Source organism: Chiloscyllium plagiosum, chromosome 3 (genome assembly GCF_004010195.1).
Source record: "Chiloscyllium plagiosum isolate BGI_BamShark_2017 chromosome 3, ASM401019v2, whole genome shotgun sequence".
In the NCBI taxonomy this organism is placed as follows: Eukaryota; Metazoa; Chordata; class Chondrichthyes; order Orectolobiformes; family Hemiscylliidae; genus Chiloscyllium; species Chiloscyllium plagiosum.
In genome coordinates, this window is record NC_057712.1 from 82,435,033 (window position 1) to 82,459,618 (window position 24,586).

Genomic DNA, 24,586 nt, shown 5'->3' on the forward strand with positions numbered 1-24,586 from the left:
TGGATGCTTTTTAATCCTTGTTTCTTTTGTCTTTCTAAGTTGCTGATCTCACCAGTAACTAATGTGCCAACTCCTGTCTCCTGATCTGAATCTGATCCATCTAAGCCTACACTTTGGTCCCCATTGACATGACGGCTCAGTATTTAGCACTGCTGCCTCACAACACCAGGTACCCAGGTTCAATTCCAGCCTCGGGTGACTGTCCATGTGGAGTTTGCACATTCTCTCCATGTTTGTGTGGGTTTCCTCCAGGTGCTTTGGTTTCCTCCCACAATCCAAAAGATGTACAGGTTAGGTGAATTGGCCATGCTAAATTGCCCATAGTGTTAGGTGCATTAGTCGGGGGGAGTTACTCTTTGGAAGGTTGGTGTGGACTTGTAGGGCCAGAGGGCCTGTTTCTACAGTGTAGGGAATCTAATCAATCTCCCCCACCATACTATTTTAAACCTCTCTAACTGAACTAGTAAAAGAATATTTATCCCCATGAGAATATTTGTCCTCGTTCTGTTCAGGCACAGACTGTCAGGCTTGTTCAGATCCCACCTTCCCCAGAATCGGTCCAAAGGCCTCTAGAACCTAAACCCCTCCCTGGTGCACCACTTCTCCAGCTATACATTCATCTGACCTATCCTTTTATTCCAGTGGCACTGGGAGTATTCCCGAGATTACTAGATTTGAGGTCCTGATTTTTAATTTATTTCCTAACTTTCCATATTTGGATTTCAGGTTCTCATCCCTTTGTTTACGCATATCATTGGTACATATGCACTTAACATTAAAGTCTAAGAATTCAATGATGTGGCAAGCTCTAAATCATTTGTGGGGGAACTTACAGACAGTGTAGTATCCTTTCCCAATGCAATTCTCTTCTGTTCTTCCTTTTGCTTCTAATAGCTGTACAAAATCATGATTAGCCAGAAAATAACCTGCCATTGTTGGGATGAAGCTGGCAATGAAGCAGTCTGGGATAACTTACCTTTTGTTTAAAATAAAACAAAGAACTGTAGCTGCTGGAAATCTGAAAGAAAACAAAAACAGAAATTGCTGGAGAAACTTGGCAGGACTGGCAGCATGTGTGGAGAGAAACCACGGTTAACATTCTGAGTTCAGTGACACTTCTTCACAACTGAAGGTCTTAAGCAGAGTCACTGGAGTTGAAAACATTAACTCTGTTTTCTTTCTGTGAATGCTGCCAGGCTAGCTGAGTTTCTCTAGCAATTTCTGTTTTTGTTATCTTTTACTTTCCCTTACTACAAATTTTGAATCAGGTTGAGTCTGTTGTGAGTACATTTCCCTGCCTGAAAACGCAGAAGGAAATACATGTCACATCTCTTACCTGTACTCTCCTCAAGGGTTAAGACCTCCAGCCTAGGACTGTAGTTCCCATAGCCAGCTGTGGTGAATGCTCGGATCTGGAATATGTAGGCTGTGCCTGGTTTCAGGTTATTGATGGTAGTTGATGTTGAGGTAGCTTTGACTGTGGAATAAGTCCGTTCTTTTAGATTCTGGAAAACAAATAACTTGTATTTAAGGCTGCAGCAAGATTTCAAAAAGGGGGAGACAGTGTTTATAATTTTGGAGTCACTGCATTAACAAAATGAATGTTTTTTTTTAAACATACTACATGAGTACACAACATACATAACAGAACATACACGAATGAGTTAAAGGTTCTATAATTAATTGAAAAATTCAAATAACACTCAGAAACCACCAGGGCTTGCATCACCTAAACCTTTGTGATCAAACTATAGCCTTTGAAATTTAGCCTGGGAATCCACTGCACTCAATCTTGTTAAAATAGGTTTTTTAAAAGCTTATTCCAGTCTATTATTTTCATACTTTAATCTTTGTTCTGATTAAATCTCTCTAAAAGAAGAACACAGCTTTCAAATAAACTCTGTTAAATACACATAATTCAACTCCAGTTTCTAGTTCCAGAACTAATTCATTTTTATCACTTCATCAGCACAACAAAAACCAGCTTCAAAGTGAATGCTTTCCACTTTGTAGAGAAAAGACATTTACTGCTGTGGAGGGAGTGAGAGTACCATTTTGCTGCCAGGTGGAATTTCTCCCTGGAGATTTGTTATTGGTATATCAGTCAGTATCTGCTATTACAGTATGATTTGTTAATGTCTGAAAGGTTAGATACCAATTTTCTGTTGCAGCTAGGTGATATCATTGAACTGATACAGCTTTTATCAATCACAATGTTATGATAATTTTTTTTAACCTGGCTGCTGTCTTTGTTCAGAGTTGGAATCTCAAACTTCATCTCCCTCTCACATCTATGACTGTCTATCGACATCAACCTTAGGCTTTGAACTAGCTTTCATATGCATGCAAGTAACGCCCCACATCAGTTACCAGCATTATCTTCAAAAGCTGTGCTTTTTCCAAGGAATTGAAATTTTGACCATAATAAAATCTCTCTCCAGAATATGGTACCACATTCACATACACAAGGAAATTTAATGATGCAGGTGAGAGTTCTTTAATATTTATTTTTAAATTTCTAAGTGATATTGTGTAAAGTAGCACTGAGTGAGTTTGCCTCACATAATCTGTAATGATTGCCAATGGAGATTTGTTTCTTATCATAGTTTTCTCTTTTGTCCTACTTGTGCATGTTGCACCTCTACCCCCTTAAAACAGAAATTACCACATTTCAGAATAAAATGTTAAGGAAGGCGAGTAAACAACTCCTCCTGAAAATAAAGGGAAGGTGGCAGAGTTCATTGTCTGGAGATACATGAGAAAATAAGTTCACTAGGATGTAGACCCTAAGCTGTTATACTACAACAAGTGACCATAAATAAAGTCTATTATTAGTTGTTTAAGATATGGGTTGGGCAGGTGAGTCATAAAACCAAATACTGTACTATTCTCACCCAGTATGTGGTCAGATGTTGATCTCCCAGTGGAGACAGGAATTGAGACATGAAATGCTGATCATTTGTTTTACTGGGGAGAAAAGTTCTCACCTTTGTCATTTTTATGTGTCATTTTCTTGGCTCAGGTAGGTCTTAGGTTTGAAATGTCCACACGTTTTGGAAGTTATGATCACAATTGGGATATCTGCCTCCCTCCACTATTTGTGTGTGCTACTGTGTGTTTTGGAAACTTGATAAAATACATAACCATCAAATGATCAAATGAATTGTAGAAGATAGTTAAGAGGAGTCAGAAACATCCAAGCAGTCAATTATTGAAACTTTGACACATGTTAAATATCCCTATTTATCATTATTACATGTTGTATTTCAGTGTAGATGTGTTTTTTTTAATAGTAATTGATTGGTGAACTTTGTTCTACAAAAGTAAGTTGGCCAATACATTGATCAGAATTATTAAAGTGTTAACAGACATTATAGTACTTTTCCTAATGACTAAAGCATTCAAACCTGGAGATGTATTATAGAAAACCCAACTGTCATGATTTAGATTATGATCAAAATGTTCAGATATCCTTTACTTTATTTAAAAGAAAGCTTGTTTTAAATGAATCACAGAATCACTACAATGCAAAAAGAGGCCATTCAGCCCATTGAGTCTGAACCAACCCTCCAAAGAGCATCCCTGCCAGACCCAGCACTGCACCCTATCCCTGTATCGACACATTTACCATGGCTAACCCACTTAGTCTGCATATCACTGGACACTATCATAGCAATTTAATATGGCCAATCCACCTAACCTGCATGGTGGAAACTGGAGGAGTCACTGGAAACCCACACAGCCATGAGGCAAATGTGTGAACTCCAAACGGGTAAAAGAAAATCCAACAAATTGACTCATCCAATTGATTGAGTGGTAATTGGCTTTGAACTTGAAAAAAAACATCAGCTCATTTTTCAGGTTCTTTCAGTTCAAGAGGTTCTGGGCTTGAAATGATTTGATACTTGTGGCCATTATAAATACTTAACTCAGTTTCATAACCTGGTGAAATACTGAGCTCACACAGCTGCTCAGGGGGGCTCCTGGCATTTTTAGAGTTTGCAACAACCCATTCTGATTAAATCTCTGAAACATGGTTGCTTTCTTACACAACTTAATCTGGATGGGTTTTTGAATAAGAGGGGTTATGTCACAGACACTGCAGGTTAATTTTTCCATAAGAACAAATACTTGAATGAGTTGTTTTTTAATTAGACAGTGAAAGGTGTAGTTTATTTTCACCTGAATCCACTGCTATTTCAGCACCTCAGGTCTGTATCTAGTGGATTTGGTACACTCACAGAATCGTAGAGTCATACAGCACAAAAACAGGCCCTTCAGTCCAACTCATCCATGCTGACCAGAATTCCCAACCTGACCTAGTTCCATTTGACATGTATGTGGCACATACCCCTCTAAACCTTTTCAATCATATAAACATCTGGATGCCTTTTAATGTAATTGTACTCGCCTTCACCATTTCTTCTGGCAGCTCATTCCATGCATGCAAGACCCTGAGAAAACAATTTTGGCTATTCACCCTATCCAGGCCCCTCAAGAAGGTTACCCTTCAGTATCTGATGCTCCAGGGGAAAAACGTCCCAGCCTATTCAGCCTCTCCCTGCAGCTCAAACTTCTCTAGTGCCAGCAACAAGCTTTAAATATTTTTTGCACCCTCTGAAGTTTAACAACATCCTTCCGATAGAAGGGGGACCAGAATTGTACACAATATTCCAAAAGTGGCTTTATCAATGTCCTGTACTGCCGCAACATAATGACTCAAATCCTCTACTCCACGTTCTAACCAGTGAAGTCAGTAACTCATACTCCTCCCACGTTGCCTTGCAGCTTGCAAACTCCACAATGAATTTGAAAATCCCCAGAACAAACCAGTTATGAGTTGGATGTGTATTTCAGGCCCAATAAGGAGCCCACAAACACAAGAGGAAATTCTGCTCATGGAGATTCAGCAAAGATAATTCTCAACAGCAGTAGGATGTGGTCCTGGCTGATTTTCGCCGTCATAAACAGAATGAGCATTTTACTCCGATTAAGATGAACCAGTTTTCATAAGCCTGCGATAAAAGTTTGAACTTTGCTTCTGAATGGCTCCACGGCTCTTTCAAATAAATCTTTGTGCCATCAGACGTAATAACCGAGTACACAGGTTTCAGGTCTGAGCCGAATCAACAACATAATGGATGTCTTTGAATACAAATCTAACATTAAGCATTGGAAAAAGCTTAAATGTTTAGCTGGGAGGGTTTAAGGATCGGTACAATGTGGATCTTATTTATTGATGTGCCCGTGCAGCCCTTACCTTTTCATAGTACTTGATTTCATATGCTGTGATGACTCCATTGGGATGCTCTGGTTCCTTCCAGGAGAGATTGACAGTCCTCTGCTGTACTTTATCCTTCACTACGCCACTAACCTGTGAGGGAGCTGTTTGGACAAGCAACGTTAATAATTACTAGAAAAACTCAATCCAAGACTGAAATCAAAACCAATCAGCCACATATCCCTGCAGCTTCAATAAAACACTTCCTTATGACTTCATTTGAGGCTCTTATGAATATTCAAATCAGAGCTTGTTAATGTTGATAGGCATAATAGAAATTTAAATTAAAGCACAAATATGGGCAGATTATTATTTTGTATGAGGTGAATAAAACCATGATGTAGTCTAGAGAGAAATTTATGTAAATTTATTTAAATTCAAACAACAAAAATACCTGGGGATTATTGTTGTAGGAAAGAGGAGAGGCCAGGATTATTTCTCTGAAATATGTTTTTCTTTCTGCGCAATTAAATTTCCATCGCAAAATTGCCCAACAGCTAAAACTGATTTTTTTTTCAATTCTAGGGTTCTTTCTGACTTGTTCAAATAATTAGACATAACGGCAACACATTTGTGATTTTTTATGAAGTACATGTCATGATTATCCATGCGTGAGCTTGATTTGTGCATTTTTTAAAAATGAAAGTTCTGGAATTTTTTGTTGGCTAAAAACAATGCCTTTAACAGAACTGTTTATCAAGCAGGGATAATGCTGTTTGGACCTCGCTTATAGTGACTGGTGGGTAAGTAGCAGGACTTCTCATACCCTGAATCCCCTGATGGGTATTTTTGTGAAGGACTTGCATTGTGTTCTCAAGATAAAAAAACAGAAAATATTGTGAATTTAGCACAATATTTAAGTTGCAGTAGGTGGTCAGAAAAAGCTATTTTCAAATTTAGTTATAACATTTTTAACATTAGGAAGTAAGAGTTAGAACTGAGGTAATTTTCAAAGCTATTTAAATGTTGCAATTTAGCTCTTATCACCTTTATCAATTTTTGTTGTTGCAATCTTCAGTAAAATAGTATATTAACCATCTTCTGCATAAAAATGTCATTACTTCAAGAAATCAAACTGTATTTTGCTCTAAATACAGTTCTAATTTTATGCTGTACCATACAACGGCTCTCATAATATTGAATGAACTGCAGCATAAATGGTGGCAATGAGCAAGGTATATTTTTCTCACATGTTGCAATGCTATTTATAAAATTATTTTGAACGTATTATGTGCAGTAGAATAGAAAAAAAAGAGGGATAAAGGTGGAGAGAAAAACATAAAAAGGTTGAAACAAATGTAAAAATAAAGTTTTACAAATGGAGTAAGGCATATTCTTATCAGAGAAAAAAAAGGTTAACTGGGTTATTTTTATTTGTTGTGAGAAAAGGCAACAAGAGATTTACAGCCTTTACTTAATACCTTGGCTTTAATGTAATATTTTGCCATGGCTTATTCACTCTTTGTCTATACTAACATATCATAGCAGACACCACATGTAGGATTTGCTAACCACTCCGATGAAAAATGACACATAAAATCCTATGTCAATGTCACTCCATCTTCTGGAATCAGATTTTATGCAGAATTGGTACTTCATGCAAAAAAAAAACTATTATAGCACAAGACAAGGTATTTTGTACAAACCAAAAGCTTTTGCAAAAGAGAAAAACAGGACACACGTTTTACATTATTTTGAGTTACTAAGAACTTCTTTCCAATGCAATAGGGAATTTAATAGCTCTGACGAACATAGATTGCCCAAATTTTTCATAAAATCTTATAATCTACTGTACTGCACTATCTCATAACAATGCCTCTCAAAACACCGCTACTGGAGAACATCAACTGGGAATTCCTAAAAAAAGGCTTTGTTAATTTTACAAAATCTTTTCTGTGCTTTACCCTTGATTTAACAGCACCTATGTGCCCCAATTGTTAAGAGGATATCCCAGGGTTATTTAAGGATCAAAATTATTCCCAGATTACCACACATCCTCCCTTCCACTTTACCCTTCCCACCACCTCCCATGTCAATGGAACCCTCATGGGTGGATAAGTTAATTTCCATTGTTTAAAGTGCTGTTATCCACCCTTGTGGCAGCTATCAATTTTCTGACAAAAAGGATTATGAATTGATGACTCACAACGCTGTTAAATTCATGTCCTATGAAAAAGAGAAGGTGGCAATGACAGAGGCTCCTTGCTGTAATTGCAAGGGTTTCTGCCAATTACTTCTTCGCTTGTTTACATCATTGATGGGATTGTTCGCATAAGCATTCACAAGGACAGTGAAAGAAAAAGAGTTTTCAATGTTGATTCTACAGTTTAATAATAATTAATCCAGCTATTTCCTTCAGAAATAATGAAAATCTAAAGGATTCCATTAAAATTCATTTTGGACTTCAGAGGATATTGTCACAGACAGACTTTATTCATTCCCTTTACAGTCAGTGTTGAAATAAAAGAGGTATGTTTTTGTGCACATACCCAGGGTTTCTCAATTAAAATAATTCTAGCAGCAAGCTATCAAGAGTTTTAAAGCAAAGAAGATTATTTGTTTACACCCACTTATCCTAAAAATAGCATAATATTTATTTTATCTGTATTTGTAGATGGGATGTGGACATCACTGGCTCGGCCAGCAATTATTGCCCATCCCTAGTTGCCTAAAGGGTAGTTAAAAAACAACTACATTGCTGAGGATGTGGAGTCAGATGGAGGGAAGACCAGTTAAGAACAGTGGATTTCCTTCCCTGAAACCTGTGAGCTAGATGGGATTTTACAATATCTATAGCAACTTTTTCACGCAGAGGGTGGTGCGTGTATGGAAGGAACTGTCAGAGAAGGTAGTGGACGCTGGTACAATTATAACATTTAAAAGGCATCTGGATGAGAATATAAATAGGAAGGGTTTAGAGGATATGAGCCAAATGCTGGCAAATGGGACTAGATTATTATCGAATATAACTGGTTGTGGTCAACATCAGACTAGCTTTTTTATTCCAGAATTTAATTGCACTCAAATTTTACCATTTTCCAGATTGAATGTAAACCCGTATCCCCAGAGCTTCAGTGTAGGGTTCTGGATAATTAATGGCCTGTCCACTCACTTCTCTCATGCATGTTCTCACACACAAGCATCAGATACTGGTGAAGGTGATATACTGCAGCAACTCATGTAAGGTACAGTGTTAGCAATCCTAGCTCAGAGCCAGGAGGTTGGGGTTCAATTCCCAACTGCTCCAGAGGTGTGTGACACCATTTATGAGCAGGTTAACTAAAAAATACAAATAAGCTCCTGTGGCATAGCAGTAGTGTCTATACCTCAAGGGTTACAGGAAGGCAGGAAAGTGAGGATGAGGAACAAATGAGCCATTATTAAATGGTGGAGCAGACTCAATGGGCCAAACAAACAAATTCTGCTCTAATTATCTTATGGCCTCTCAGCCAGGGGGGTCCAAATTCGAGTAGATTGTAGTCTGTAAATGTGAAGCTAATTTGATGATATTTAATGGAACTGTGTAGCTTCTAGATTATCTTAAGTTCAGAAAACATGGCCTTCTGAACATGTGACTTGCACAAGTTCAGATTTTCAAACAAAAACGTGGTGCTTTGGCAGATTCCAATATCCTGTAATTATTGTTTAACATGATGAGATTCACCCAATTTATTTTGGATGCAGAAAATTTTCATAATACAAATGGAATATAGAAAGGGCCCATTCATATCTGTTGTATACACATTGACTTCTAATGTTTCACTTTGTCGAAGATGAGACAGAGAATCTTTAAACAAAGAGATGTAAGAAATATGGACTGTGCATGCCCATTTTTTAGTTAGGAATTGACTTGAGGCCTATTATTCTTTGAAGCTCAAAAGATCACTTATTTGTCAGTGGCCATTTTAACACACTGGTTGCATCCAGTTTAAACATATAACAGGATACATTATAGCTTACCATATACTGAAGCACAACAGTATGAAAAGAAATTGGTAATATCTCATAGGAGTTTGCTATTACACCCTCAGACTTGAACACTAAATCAAGTTTGGTGCAGCAGATACGTCATGGGAGAAATCAGTTTTCCTCACTGCCCTCCAATTGATGTCAGTAAGTTACTGTCTTCAGTAAATGATGTCAATGGCTAAGTGACAAGAAACTGTTGCGCACTGACATTGAAAAGCACTGGTCTGTGAAGATTTAATGAAAAGGATCCTTGTTTATAAAATGAGACTCTAGAGTCTATAGTAAAGCAAATTCTAACTGGCTTCCAAAGTATGAAGGCATAAATGCCTCTCAGATTATAAAGAAAATAAGTAAGTATAATAATATCCTCAAAATCCTCCTTTTGGATCTTGATAATTGCTTTAAGAGGCATAGAACTAAGCAACTTCAATGTTTTAACATTACCAGGAAAACAACAAGCTCAGGATCATTTTTGATCGCATTGTGTATAAAGACGGTAATGTGACTGGCTGGAACATTTGCTCCATTATTGTCCAAAAAACAAGATCAGCAATGATCTTCAATAATTTTGCTTTAAAGTTTTTTTTTCCTTTTTTATATGCTTTAAAAGTTGTATAACCAAAAGTGGTGCTTCTCTCTACATATGAGTTCTTAGTCATCTGTGCCTGTGACAGCGCAATTGAATTTCCAGCCCTTCTGCACCCCCCCCACCCCGCCCCCAGTATAAGAATCACATAAACAAAAGTTTTGCCAGTCTAGTGCTTGCTCTTAAATGTCTTGTCCAGAGAAATATTATTAATTTGGTTACTTTCTTAGAAACTACCACTGCTTTTTACATCTGCATCTCACTCAAGCAGTTCTCAAAATTAGCCGATAAAGTGGAATTCTGCTGCAATTAGCATTGCACTACACAAATAATCACCAACATTATTTTGATAAAAAAGTAATAAAAAGAGCAACTGAGCAATAGTTTTCTTCCAAAGGTCCAATGGTCTTTGTGGGTTCTTTAATTAAATATTTTAAAATAATAATTTCTGTGAATTTGCTCTGGAACTCAAGTGAAGCAAGCCAGACATCTGGGTTCATCTTTGTGCCTGATAGAAAGCATTGCAAGCACAGTGCTATTTTGCTTCTGCTGCATGTGTGGCTTGAATGTGTCTACAATGACAATATAAAAACAGACAATGGATAATTAACCAGGATCCCAGATCCCCATCTGCAATTAGAATAGAATGAGAATTAGAATACCCTTTATTAGCCAATACCATTTGTACAAATTGTACAAATACCAATATATAAATCTGATGATGTTGACCTCAAAGCTCCTTGTCAAATAATGTTTTCTTTTTGCCTCAAACCGCAACAAAATCACATTTCCTCGAAATGTGCTGTGTTATTGCAAGCGAGGTTTTGGAATGTGTTTAAAATCAGTACTTTAATCATCATTTTAACATCTTACCAGATTCGACAGGACTCACTCAAGCAGAGAAACACTTGACAGGTAACTGAGCAAGTCAGTGTAGCAGAAAATGGCTTAATTGTTATGCTTGTCCTAAACCATCTGTTTCCACAAAAAAAACCCTCTGTGCCTGCACTGAGACATTAAGGAATGTGTTGGAGATCCTGGGTTCTCTATAATAGGTTAATCTGGTTAGTAAATGCTCTCTGCCTGGGCTCGGGCAGGAATACATCATGAAAATGCCACTTGTGAGAATTGCAATGTTGTTTCAATGGGCTCTCGTGAGGATTTCTGGTGCAGCATTCCACATGTGGGAGGTCCACAGAATTGGAAGTCCTTTTTTGAAATTACAAGCTTAATACATTTCAATTTACACAAATAGACCAGAAATAGATATCTCCAGGACTAGACCTTTTCCAGCAGGAATCCTTTTGAGTGTAACAAAATCCTGGAAGTTTCTAATTAAAAGCAATGATGGAACTTTCATGCAAGATGCATTTCGACACTACAATAATCAAAAATTGATCTATGTCTAGGGTGAGTAATTTGAACTGGAATGAATGAAAACCTTTCCATTTTTGGAACACATCATCATGCCCCTCAGAAGTGTCTCAAAGTACTTCACAAACAACAAATTACGCTGTTTCAATCTTTGTATCATGTAGGTGGGATCGGATGAAAGGCCATGTAGCTCCTACTGAAGGAATTCTGAGCTGGCGAAGTAAGCGCATTAACCAATACATTTTAATATTGTACAAAGTGCGACTCTTTCTGATGTGCATCATTGCTACATGGTAAATGCCATAGTGACAATGCTGAGGCTCAGCTTGTTTGATTGAGGAAAAGCCACTTTTACATAATTACATCACATTTTATGAAAGTAAATAGAATTGGCTTATATACACCAGGGATTCAATACGTTATAGAATCACAGAGTTGTTTTGGGTTGTCTCTCCTGAAATAAATACAAGGTTATTTACTGAAAATTAAATGAAAGGCAGTACAGTTTATTAGTTTTGCACAAATTGAGTTTCAAAGCCTTGGCCTCACCTCCAGTTTCTGAAACTCAGTTAACCTTTTTTTTCTGATTCATTCATTGGATATGGGTGTCACTGGTATCCTAACATTCATTGTCCATCTCTAACTGCCTAGAGGGCACTTAAGAGTTCACTCATTGCTATGAGGATTGGAGTGACATGTAGGCCAGACTAGGTAAAGATAGTGGATTTCCTTCCCTAAAGGACATTAATGAAACAAAAGAGCTTTTACAACAATGGTTTCATGGTCTTAATGAGATCAGCTTTTTAATTCCAATTTTTACTGAACTTAAATTTCACCATCTGCTATGGCAGGATTTGAACCAAGCCCTCAGAGCATTAGCATGGGGTTTGGCATTGCTAGCCTAGTGACATTACCACTACACCACTTCCTCCTTGACAATGCCATACAAATTGATGAAGTTCAGAGCCTGGCTGCAAACTTATCAATGCATGTCCTAATTCTCAAAACTAGTCTCAGATTTTTCTAAACTGCACTGGTCAACATCTTGCTTTAGGTGAAAGTGAGGACTGCAAATGCTGGAGATCAGAGTCTAGATTAGAGTGGTGCTGGAAAAGCAGAGCAGGTCAGGCAGCATCCGAGGAGCAGGAAAATTGATGTTTTGGGCAAAAGCCCTTCAACATTAAGCTTTAGCCATTAATCTTAAATCTTGAAGTTTAACAGGCATAATCGTGGCTATTTTAGCCTAATGCTATGAAAGGTTACATGACATGCTGAAGCTACATGAACCTGCAACAAAATATTAACATATGGTAAAGTTCAATCGTCTCTTTCCTGGTTCAAATTTGGGAGATAGCCATTCTCTGGTGCAATGTCAAGACATTGCCATTGCCAATCAGAGTCCACTTGAACAGTTTCAATTTTAAACTGCTTGGAAGTTAAGTGTTCCCTGTCACATTTCTTATTGCATTGTTTCTATCAACCAGAGTCAATCAGTACCCTTTTCTTATGCATCATAAATTGTTATTCCCTTTCAGATTTGACATTCTTGCAATTCTATCCTGATGAAGTCAAGATGAATAGTTTTAATAGCATGTCTTTATTTTTCCATAAATATGAACATACATGTAACTTAACAGGAGTAGACCATATTGCACTTTATGCCTGCCAACTAATACTACCCAAATAGCTTTTCACAAAGCTGTTTAATTGTAAGGAAATGTAAAATATATGGTAAATATTGAAAAAACTATCGAGAAGTGAAGTTATTGCACATGGTTTTTAATCATTTTTCTTCCAAATCTTGTATTTGCCATTTTGAAAGAAAAATTATGTATCCGTTTAAATTATCTGGAATCTTAGCCCACGATGGGAACTGGGAACTGAGGTAAGTGTGCACAGTGGCTCCAACATCACACTTGAAGAGTGCAGGACACCAGCACAGCTTACAGTCCTGACTGCCTGCCTGGATTCAACTGCAGCACAGACTGCTATGAAGAGGGATCCTCCCCCATCCCTTAAACCCTTAGGGGTGGCCCAACTATAAAGACAATATTTTATTTTGAATTTGAGAAAACGTGGGCACCTGCCACAGAATCCTACTGTTCTTTTCCACCTGAAGGGCTTTCTATTGGCCCTTAATCTTTGAGAGGCCACCAACATCACACTTAATTGGAAGACAAGGCTGCTTTCTGGTCACTGATCAACCAGCTCAAGAAATATCCTGACTATTTATCATTTGAGCTTAATGGCAGAACTCAGGGAAAGGAACAGCATGTGTGTGAGTTTTTAACATCAGTTCAAAGCAACACACCAAATTATTTCATGATTTTTCAATAAAGCTTTGTGAACAATGAAATAGTTTTTTCTGCTTATAGAAAGAGATTGTTCTTGCTATTAGTAATGAGATTTAATAGGTTTTGTGTTTCAATTTCAATCGAGATAAAAACTCAATATGGGTCATGGAAATAACAAAAATCTCAGTTCTTGCATAGTTCTTTATCTCAATAAACCTGTGATCTCAAAATGTACTCAAACAAAATCTCCTAAGCTGTTAACCAGTTGCTTCTTTTGAAGTCCTTGGGCATAGTTTTTTCACTCTAGAGTCAGTGGGAGAGGTGGCGAAAGGACTAATCACTGGGCAAGTTGACCTTGAAGTGATATTCATCCATTTCTTGCAACCTCACCAATTAGGTGTTGGGTGAGAGGTCATATTGGTGACTGGGTGAAAGTCTACTTTCTTGGCTCTCCAACATTCAAGACTTTTAAGTGGTCAATTCATGGTCAGTTTGGGGCCTGCACCCTTCACCTCCCTGATTATCTGCTTTCCCAATAGGCAAGAAAAGTGGCTGGTTTTCTGACCTTATAATTGTGCTATTGCCTTCTGGGATGGAAGGGACATTTCCCCATTGTGGGAGGAAATGGATGGGAAGAAGGGTGCAGTGGGTCAGTGTCTGAAATTATTCCTTCACAGGAATATAGGAACTTATGAATTAGGAGCGGGAGTAGACAATTTAGCCCTTCAAGCCCACTCTGCAATCAAACAGGATCATTGCTGATCTTATCCTGGTTTCAACTGTACTTTCCTGCCTGCTCCCCATAGCCCTTTATCCTGCTTTTCTTCAGAAACATATGGGCGGCACGGTGGCACAGTGGTTAGCACTGCTGCCTCACAGCTCCAGAGACCTGGGTTCAATTCCCGCCTCAGGCGACTGACTGTGTGGAGTTTGCACGTTCTCCCTGTGTCTGTGTGGGTTTCCTCCGGGTGCTCCGGTTTCCTCTCACAGTCACAAAGATGTGCAAGTCAGATGAATCGGCCATGCTAAATTGCCCGCAGTGTTAGATAAGGGGTAAATGTAGGGGTATGGGTGGGTTGCGCTTCGGCGGGTCGGTGTGGACTTGTTGGGCCGAAGGGCCTGTTTCCACACTGTAAGTAATCTAATCTAATTTCATTCTTAAATCTGTTGATTGATTCTGCCTCCAATCATCTCTGGTACAGTGAGTTCCTCAGATTCACAACCCTTTGAGAGAAGTTGTTTCACCTCTTCTCGGTTTTGAACCTACCTCCTCTCATTCTATATCTATGACTTCTTGTTCAAGACTGTCCCACGAGGGAGAACATTTGTTCAACGTCCAAATTTTCAATCCCCTTTAGCATTTTATATACATCAAGCAGAACCCTCCACATTCTTCTGAGTTCAGCCCAAGCTGTTCAACTGATCCGCATACGATAACTCTTTCATCCCTGGAATCAACCTGGTGAACCTCCTCTGAACTGCGTCCAGCTCCATCACATCCTTCATCAAGTAAGGAGATCAAAACCTGATCAATATTCCAGTGTGCTCTCACCAATGCCTTATGTAATTGTAACAAGACTTCTTTACTTTTACAATCCAGTCCTTTTTCAATAAATGCCAGGATTCCATTTGCCTGTCTTATTATATTCTACACCTGCATAGCCACCTTCTGTGATTTATGCATAAAGATGCTTAGATCCCTCTGCACTAATGCATTTTGAATCTGATTCCCATTTAAATAATTGTTTGCCCTTTCATTTTTCCAGCTAAAGTGGACAACATCAAATTTATCAATATTAAACTCTATCTGGCCCATCCTCCTCGTCTATCAATATCTATCTATGAACTCTTTATCTCCTCATCACAGCCTGCTTTCCCACCTATTTTAGTATCAATAACCCACTACTCCCCCCGTCCATGACTCCAAACTGAGAGAAGCAAAAGACTTATCCTCTTGACTTAGATGTTAAGAAGAATCTTTACCAACAGAGCCCAGACGTTGCTGACCTCTGGCTGACCAGTAGCTTCTGCTTTGCCAGGACACCAGCGCCGGAGTCTGTGATAGGCCAAGAATCTTGCTGATCAGCTCTTGATCTAATTGGCACGGGAAGCAGCAGGCTTTCTCACAGGGGCGGCAATGAGTTAGTTACTGCGGTTTTAGCAGAAAAGAAACTCCAAATAAAAATTGTTGTGAATTGGGAGGTCTGGAGAACCTACTGCTATTTCCTGGCAATGTTGCTCGTCAATCAGGAGTTTCAAAAACAACAATAAAAGGCCTAAATTCCACAGTGAAAATTCGACAAAGCAGTAGGTGAGTGCTAGAAATGAAGGCCACTGCCCTGTCGCAAAATAATGGGCATCCGTATCAGTAAAGTGAGAAAGTATACATTATACTAATGTGGATCCATAAACCTCATCTGTCTTAACGGAGGCCCAGAATGTTTAAACAATTCCATTTATGCACAGTGAAAATGACATGGAAAATCTTCCCAGAGTGAGCTCCCAAAATGGCTACTGGTCCATTTTTGTACAACAATCAATCACTAAAATCAACAACCTGCTTTTGTCAGAATTCTGGCACATTAAGAGGTCCATAAGACTGTTCTCAGCTTGGGAAGATTTCATTCGGCCTGCGAAAAATTGGAAAGTTCCAGGTGGAATTTTTCTGGGAATTTGCAAGCTTAAGGAGTTAGGGAGGAATGTGGCTGGAAAGCCATAATAGATCTAGGAGACTGAGGGTCACCGAAGCTCTTTAGAGTAAAGTGGCAACAATATAACAACTGCTTAAGAGGTGTCTTTCACTCTTTGGTTAGATAAAGATTTCCCATTTAAAGTAAATGACATTGCCCAAGTTGAATTGCTGAGTCAATCTTTTGGGAATAAATCAACTAATTTTCACAACCAAGAGTACACAGGAATAATAATTAAGAACTATTTTCTTTTGTCCAACGCCAACCTACAGAATCTACAAGGAAATCTTTAGTTCTGCCTAGGGCTTGCACCTTTATGGTTCTCTACTGCTTAACTTCTGCTGTGAGTTCCAAATGAAGTTCTCAGCAATTGAACCAGGGACCTCTCAAGCAACAGCTTCAGTCAGAAAGTGAAGGTCCTTCAATCAATCAGTAGCTGCACACACAAACCAGAACATTCAAAAACACTGAAAGAATCAACTTTTTTGTTCCCTCCAGTCAGCAGCAGCTCAGTGAGTCGGAAAATAAAATTTCAGATGATGATAGGGCCTTGCTTTGATGTATGTCGAGAAACTCTTTCCTCATAATATGACAAGACTTCAGCTATGAATTTGGCATCAATATCTATCTGGATGACAAGGTCTGTGTACTTATACATTCCTAAACTGGCAATCACAGAAGTTACTTATGTTAAAACTGCATAAAATTAAACACCATTTCTTTAATAACAAGGAAATGAAGGAATTTACCAATTATCGGAAGTCAATAACAGCAAAATAAAAGCTTTGTCATTATTAGTGCTAAATAAGTATGTACAATTTTACAAACAATTTTATTTAACTGTTCAGAGGGGTGCCAACAATAATTATTGGGAAAGTAACTTAAAGGGATTGTGTGAAACCATTTTGTCCATTTTATATTCTGCCTGATTTCATTTTTCAATGTGGATAATTTTACATCATTGTGAAAAGTTTAAAATTATTCCCTAGACTTTAAATGAATCTGGAAATATTCCCTTGAAATATTTTACTCTGCTAAATTTCTACAAGCTGGCATATTAATTTTCTATACCAGACTCCACAGATGCTGTGGGATGAGGGGAACTTTGATACTTAGTATGTCATGTAAGTCTGACAATGGCTTCTAATGCATGCATTGCTAAGTGGAATTATAATGTGGATCTGGGAAAGGAAGAAGGTCAGAGTACAGCAGGTACTCCCTTTTAAATGTAATTTGTTACTTACCTGCCTGGCACATCATTTTCATCAAGTTGGTGACCAGAGCTATGGTGGAACAGGCAACAGTGCTGCTGAAAATGTGGTTCCACAGCTTTGAGAGATACTGGGTGGTGGGAGGGGAAGGACTCTAGTGTGGTCCAAACAGAGTGAGTTGCGCTATTCTGGTGTACTGTGCTCTGCACAACTGCAGCAGGTGATGATGCAATGTGATAGATACTGAGGAGTTGGGGGAATGAGAGTAGTTACTTGTATGTGATGCTCCACTATTGAGCAAAGACAAGATGAAGGTGAGCAATGGACATTGGATACAGAGTAGTTGGAGAGAATTTTTCGATGGGATATATCTGATGACAGGTAAATTGCTGGCCATGGATTAAATAATGATTAGTATGAGAGAAAGGGATTGTATTTGCAAGAGGGTGTCGGTTATGTGCTCTTAGCTTTCTGACACTTGTGCCAGTACACTTGCTGTGGAAGGGCAACACCAAATTGCTAATGATTGTCTCGGCACATAGCAGTCTCTCAAAAATGACATAAGTGCAAGGGATGTGTTCTTTTGGCAGATTTTCGCTGGGTGGAATGCTCTGAGAACAATGCGTAATAATACGGGTCTGGAATCTGACATGAGGTGCTGTAAGAACAGGTTAGGTAGTTAATGAGTCAAAATTGGTAAGACAGGATGAGAAACATCGCTGGGACTAACAGAGAGAATCCTTCCAAAAAAACTCAACACAACTCACACTTAGTCAAAAATACAGACAGTGCAGCCAACAGTGGATAGATTGCATTTAAAAACAGATCATTGGGAGTGTTTATGTTTGGACCAAGAATCAGTAAACGATAAGTATGGATCAAAGATGTGGAAGATTAACCACAAACGTGAAATGTTTTAGCCAATCAGAACTCTGTACTTCAGGAATGGTTGGCAAGTGGTTTGGTCTATTGAAATAGGTTGCTCCAAGTCACTTGTATCTAATGTGAGGATATTTTCACAAAACTACAATATTTCTATGTCTGTTGCCCTCTGATGAATGAGTTATTGTATGCAAGGATACTGCATAATGTTAGCAGATTTTCCCTCAGTACTTGAAGCCAGTAAACGGATATTCCTCCATTTTAAAGCTGAGTGCCTGCATTTACAAATAAAAGGAAACGTAAGTTGTATCTATGTAGCACTTTCCGTGATTTTGGGACATTTCAAAGTGCTTTACAGTCATGTATATACTGAAAGCACTATTGAAGCTAATTACTATTGCAAACTCAATGTTGGATGTGGTTCAGCAATAGCACTCTCACTTCTCAGCCAGTAGTTTGTGGTTTCAATCACACACCAGAGGCTTCTTCACAATATTGAGGCTACATTAAGTGTTGTTATGAGGAATGCTGCACTGAGAGAAATGCAGATGAGCGTCTGAGAGGCCAAATCTGCCCTCTCAGACAGACATTAAATAATTCAATAGAGGTATCAAAGAAGATCAACAGAGTTCTCCCCCGTGCCTTGTCCAACATTAATCTCTCAACCAATGTTACTAAAATAGAAAATCTCTGCACTCTGCACTCTTTGTTATATGTGATACTTCATGATCCACAAGTGCTTAGGTAATCTGTCTTTAGTTATCAAGGGATAGTTATTGGGTAGGACACGGAAAACTTCGCTCCCCTTCTGCCAACAGCACCTTTGAGTTATCTCATATACAACTGAGAGAGAAAGCCCCATCAACTAATGCTACAACAACTGGGCCACCTCAGAGACAAGCTCAGTGATAACTACATTACTGTGATTTTGGAGTCACATACAGGCCAGACTGTGCAAAGATGAAGACTTCATGCCCTAAGTAACATTAGTGAACTAGTTGTATGATAACCAATGATTGGTCTATGGTCAGTATTAGTGATACTGTATTACTGAGGACTCAATGAGGTCCATAAAGCTCTTGTCACTTTCAGGGATGAGATCATTCTTTCATGAATTACGAGCCAATTGGAGAAGTGGCAGTTCTTCCATCCCAACAGTGATGTTGGGAATGATGGTCACTGATGAGACAGAGCCCAACCTAGAGGCAAAGAATCGACACTACTCTTGGTACAAGGTGAGTCAGGTCTGGAACCTCTAGGACTAGTTAGATAGAACCAGTGAACTTGCTTGTGGTTGGTGATGGCAGGGGCTGGAGTTGGATGGTGAGGATGAAGTGGGTAGGATGAGATGGATATTGTCACAAGGATGACCATGCTGAGAATGCATTCCTCCTGATCAGAGGAGTGCCCCCTCCGCTAGCAAGCCAGCTGGGTTTACCGGGCAGTCTCCCCATCCAGAAGAAGGCCTATCACACCGCAACAAATCAGCAGCAACAGGATCAGGCCTGAGTCTGATAATAGGGTAATAGGTATTGTCATTTTCTACCAGTCATCCCACAGGCCCCTATCCTGTTCTTGTAGGCTTCAAACTTTAGCCTGCAAAAGATTACTGACAATGATGGAGAGGCATTCTGAAGACACTTTGAAGTATATTTTTAATAAATTACAAACAGCAACCATCCAAACTATCATCATTCATTCCAGCATGAGAGGGGTACAAACTCACAACTATATTTTGAGGCAAGATATAGCACTGGGTTTTATTTTAGTTTCAGTTAATTTTGCTGTGAATTATCTATAAATGAGTACAACTCACAGTGTTCTGTGCTGCTTCATCCTGCAAATCAATGATTAAGTCTCTAACAGATATTTGAAAACTTCAGTATTGATTCAACATGCTTTAGTTTGGCAATGTTGCTATATAACAAGATAATTTATACAAAAATCACAGCAGACTTTTTGAAAAATTAAATCAATACATCAAGTGTGCTCCACAACAGACATCAAAAAAGTCTTGATTAGCCCATTCATCTTGGTTAAAGTCATTTTTGTACTACTCACACCCAACATATGATTTCTTTTCTTCTGTGGATCAGCTAAGAGCGAAGTTTCCCGGAGTTATGTCTCTGAGTCTGCCCACAGAGACAGTGGCAGCCTTTAGAAAACCATTCAATTCAGATGGGAATTTATCCTAGCTTGACAAACCCATTGCCAATTCCACTTGGCAGTTACATATACAGCTGGGAAAGCCACCAGGAATACACGCCCAGTTCCATCACCATTTACATGTGACAAGTGGGAAAGATCTGGGTAGCAGGAATGCCACTTGCTGTATAAGGTATGGTACTGAAAGGGTTATTGTTCATGTTACATTGGCCATATCTATTCTACTGGTGTTACACTCAGTCTGTGGATGAAGACATGATGCTCTATTCTCGTAGCAGCTCTATGGCCAGGTGAGGAGGGGACATAGCTCTCTTCTTTGTAAAGTGAGTTTCAGTCAGTTGTAGCAAATACCTTTCTCTTACTCCCTTTTCAGAAAGATGCTATCTCATTTCAATTCACTCAGCTTCAGAATCAACAGCCAATTCCAAGATTTTCTTGAGTGAAACAGACTGGGTAATCCATCCACATAAAAACTAGTTTTCTGGGACAGGCCTTGGTTAACAGGCTGAGCCAGCGACTCATTCTATGAAGTGTGACCTGTGTTGGCTTTCGTTCTCATCCAAACAGCAAATGCACACTTGAAATGAGGAATGGCTACCACCATATCCAGAGTACATGGTTTCATTGGTCTGAGTGTGCAAGCTTTATTTGTGAGTGATGTGAGTCCTTTCAGAGGGAATTGCAATCAGGTAATTATACAGTAAAACCATCTGTGATCAAGAAATACTGCATGTGAAATGCATGCAGTGACTAACTATACTGAATATAAATCCTGACCACAAGCAATTTTGACCACATCATTGGACATTTACAAATTGATTGTAGTCTTTCCAATGAGAGTAAAGGACCAGAGGCAAAGATGAGAAGGATTTTATTTTCTCTGAGAAAGCAGTGAAATCAGTGACATATTTTACTGCAGAAGGCTGGTGAGGTGGGATCATTAAGTAAATGTAAAGCTGAGATAGATTTTTTAATCACTGAGGGAATCAGGGTCATGGGGACAATGTAAGAAAACGGATTTGAGGATTATCAAACCAGTCATGATCTTATTGAATGGCAAGGCAATAGGCTGAATGGCCTAATTCTACTTCTTGTGATGACATAAATTGGCTGTATATTTCCAAATGTGAGATTCTATTTCCAGCGATATGTCTCCTGCACCACCAGTATGCCCTCAGAAGATTTTCTTTCTCATTTCCCTCCCACTATGTGTACTGTGAAAGGCGATTCATGGCTGGCAGCAATTGACCTGCTGCACAGCTCAGTTTAAGTACGGTTAACTATACATCCTCACACCCTGCTTCCTGTAAAGACCCTATTCCATCCTCCTGGTTTCTCCGTCTCTGTCACATGATGATGCCAACAATGACAAGGGGTCCTCTGAAATGTATAGCTTCTTTCTCAACTGAGCGTCTCCCACCATGATGGTTGACAGGGTCCTCAGCTGGGACTGACCCGTCTCCTACATTCCAGCCCTCATCCCCTTTCCCTCCCAATAACAGCAATAGGATCCCCCTTGTCCTCAATTTCCACATCACCAGTACCAACATTCAAATAATATTAGCCACCATTTCCACTACCTCTAGTGGGATGCCTTCAGACACATATACTATCCCCTTCCTTGTCAGTCTTCTGCAGGAACCATTTCGTCCGGAACATCCTGATTCACTCTTTCCCTACACCCAACATCCCCCACAGCCCCAAAGCAGCTTCCCATGTAACTTCAGAATGTGTAACATCTTTCCATTTACTTCCTCCCTCCTCAGTATTCAAGATCCCAAACACACTTTCCAGGTGAAGTACTGATTTACCTGCACTTCAGTCAAATTAGTCTACTGTATTCACTGCTCACAAAGTGGTCTTCTCTACACTGGGTAGACGAAGTGCAGACTAGGCAAGTGGATTTGCTGAACACCTACATTCTGCCTGCAAAAATGACCCTGAGCTTCCAGTTACCTGCCATTTCAACACACCACCTTACTCCCTGGCCAACATCTCTATGCAGGGCTTGCTGCAGTGTTCCAGTGAAGCTCAGCGCAAGTCTCATTTTCTGATTGGGGAACCTGCAACCTTCGGGACTCAATATCGAGTTCAATGATTTTAGGACCCAAGCATCTTCTTCCATCTCTTTATCCCAACCGCAAACACCAGACTCTGTCATCACATGGGTTACTACCACAAAAAAAACATTGTTAGTTACTAATGGTCCCAATTAGCAACAACTGATTCTGCCAGGCTGACTTTAGCCACTCCTTTGTCTGCCCAACTGTTTTTTTCCTCTCTCTCTCCCTCTGGACTCCATCTCCACTTATTGTTTACTCATTTCCCTCTCCCCCAACCTCAGCACAACCTTTTCCTAGCCACAACCCATTCACTGCACCTGAAATGATACCTCAGCTTTCTCTCCACAGATGCTGCCAGACATGCCGAGTTTCTCTAGACATTTCTGTTTTGGTTCTGATTTCCAGCATCTTCAGTCTTTGATTTTTGTTAAAATGTGATACCGGTGGTGGAAATCCCATAAATCCCTGAGTACTTCCACCACAGGTGATTGCACAACAGTCCTGGAGTGGTGCCACAGCAATGTGGTGCATACAAAATGAGTTGAGCTGCGGAGAATCACATGAGGTAACTCGGTGGAAGTTACAAAGAGAAAGCCTCCAGGAAATGTCCCAAAATGATCACTTCACTGATTTTTGGCAAAATCCAGTCCAAAAACTCAGTTTGCCAATGACTGTAGTTTTCATCGTCTGAATTTAGCCCATTGGATTTTCCCAGTGAGTGACGATCAGGACTCCCTCGGTCTTCTTCCAGCTCTCTACTTATCAGCTGATATATACAACTAGTTTAACGTTACTGTCTCCATGTTTAAATAAAAGCTGACCATTTTAGGTATATATTTTACCCAAGGTAATAATAATTTTAAAAAAGCAACATGTAAAAGGATGTGCTCATGCAAAATCTTCAATCTTTACTGAGTTCGCATATTTCAGTTAGGGTAGAAAAGGGGGGAGCTACAAATGGTATTGGTGTTTTCACATTGTTGAGAGGAAATGAAACTCAACCCAACTTGCCATTGACCGAGTGTGTACATAAACACAGGGTTTGATTGCCTCAAAAAGTACTGCCTACAGACAATGGTTCTGAAGTGACATCTCTGTTTTTCTCTTCCCATTTACTGCCTGACCAGCTGAGTATCTCCAGTATTTTCTTTAAGGTATTCATATCTGCCATATTTTGCTACTCACGCATGTTCTTGTGGCTCACTTGTATGTGGGTGACACTGCATATACTGCGCTCATACAAATCTATACTTTCAGGAGTAAGTTTTGCTGGGGAGAGAAAGGAGAGATAAAACCTCTTACAATGCATTGGTGAGCATTAAACAAAGTGGTTATAACGCAGCAATTTGTAGCAGTGAGATACTAAATCATGTGAATACTATAAAGAGGGAAGTTCTTTATCTTAAAATCAAATTAGCATTTTGACAAATAACCTTGCAGTGGCTTAAAACATGGTCATTGAGAAATGTTTGCAATTAGCTGGAGCATGGAGTTTTTACGTCTTAGGAGGACATCTGCAGTCCTGAAGTGCGATATACTTTTGTGACAAAGGTACTGGCCATGCTGCCGCGCTGGCTCTCCAGTACGGCAATGATCTGGGTAAAAAGACTTGATGAAACTCAAATCTCTGCGATATAAGACTCGACAGCGACGCCCACTGCTGACTGTGAGGACAGACTAAAAAGTAAACCAAATCACATCAAACTGTCTCAAAATGAATAAGATTCAGAGCATAAAGTGCCTCTGTGTTAGAACTTTACAAAACTTCTATCAGGTGTTTTAGTGACACAGGCTGCCAATTTGTAAAGAAAACTACAGAAGAGTAGTGGGATGCCTGGGAAGCTTTGATCTGAGGCATAGAGACTGTGATCAATGAGAATGGAGAGCTGCAGGTCTCAGAGTGACACCTAACCCAAGCGCTGATGAGGAATTGATTAACACGAGTATGACAATCTGACAGGGAGGCTGGCAGGAATTCTCCAATGGTGCAGCCCATTGCATTCGCACTTTATATCTTAGGAGGGTAAAGCGATTTAGAAAGCAACATCAATCAGGCGATTTATAAGGAGA

General features: G+C 39.3%; 1 protein-coding gene across 5 annotated transcripts in view; it reads right to left on the bottom strand.

Annotated features, from left to right (window-relative positions):
• The window catches only part of epha7 (eph receptor A7), a 302,889-nt gene that overhangs the window by 53,483 nt on the left and 224,820 nt on the right, over positions 1-24,586 (bottom strand). For all 5 annotated transcript variants that reach the window (XM_043685236.1, XM_043685231.1, XM_043685225.1 and 2 more), the window contains exons 6-7: positions 5,261-5,385; positions 1,337-1,505 (exon numbers count right to left, since the gene is read on the bottom strand). In XM_043685236.1, coding sequence (XP_043541171.1) covers positions 1,337-1,505; positions 5,261-5,385 — 294 coding nt within the window. The remainder of the gene's footprint in view (positions 1-1,336; positions 1,506-5,260; positions 5,386-24,586) is intronic.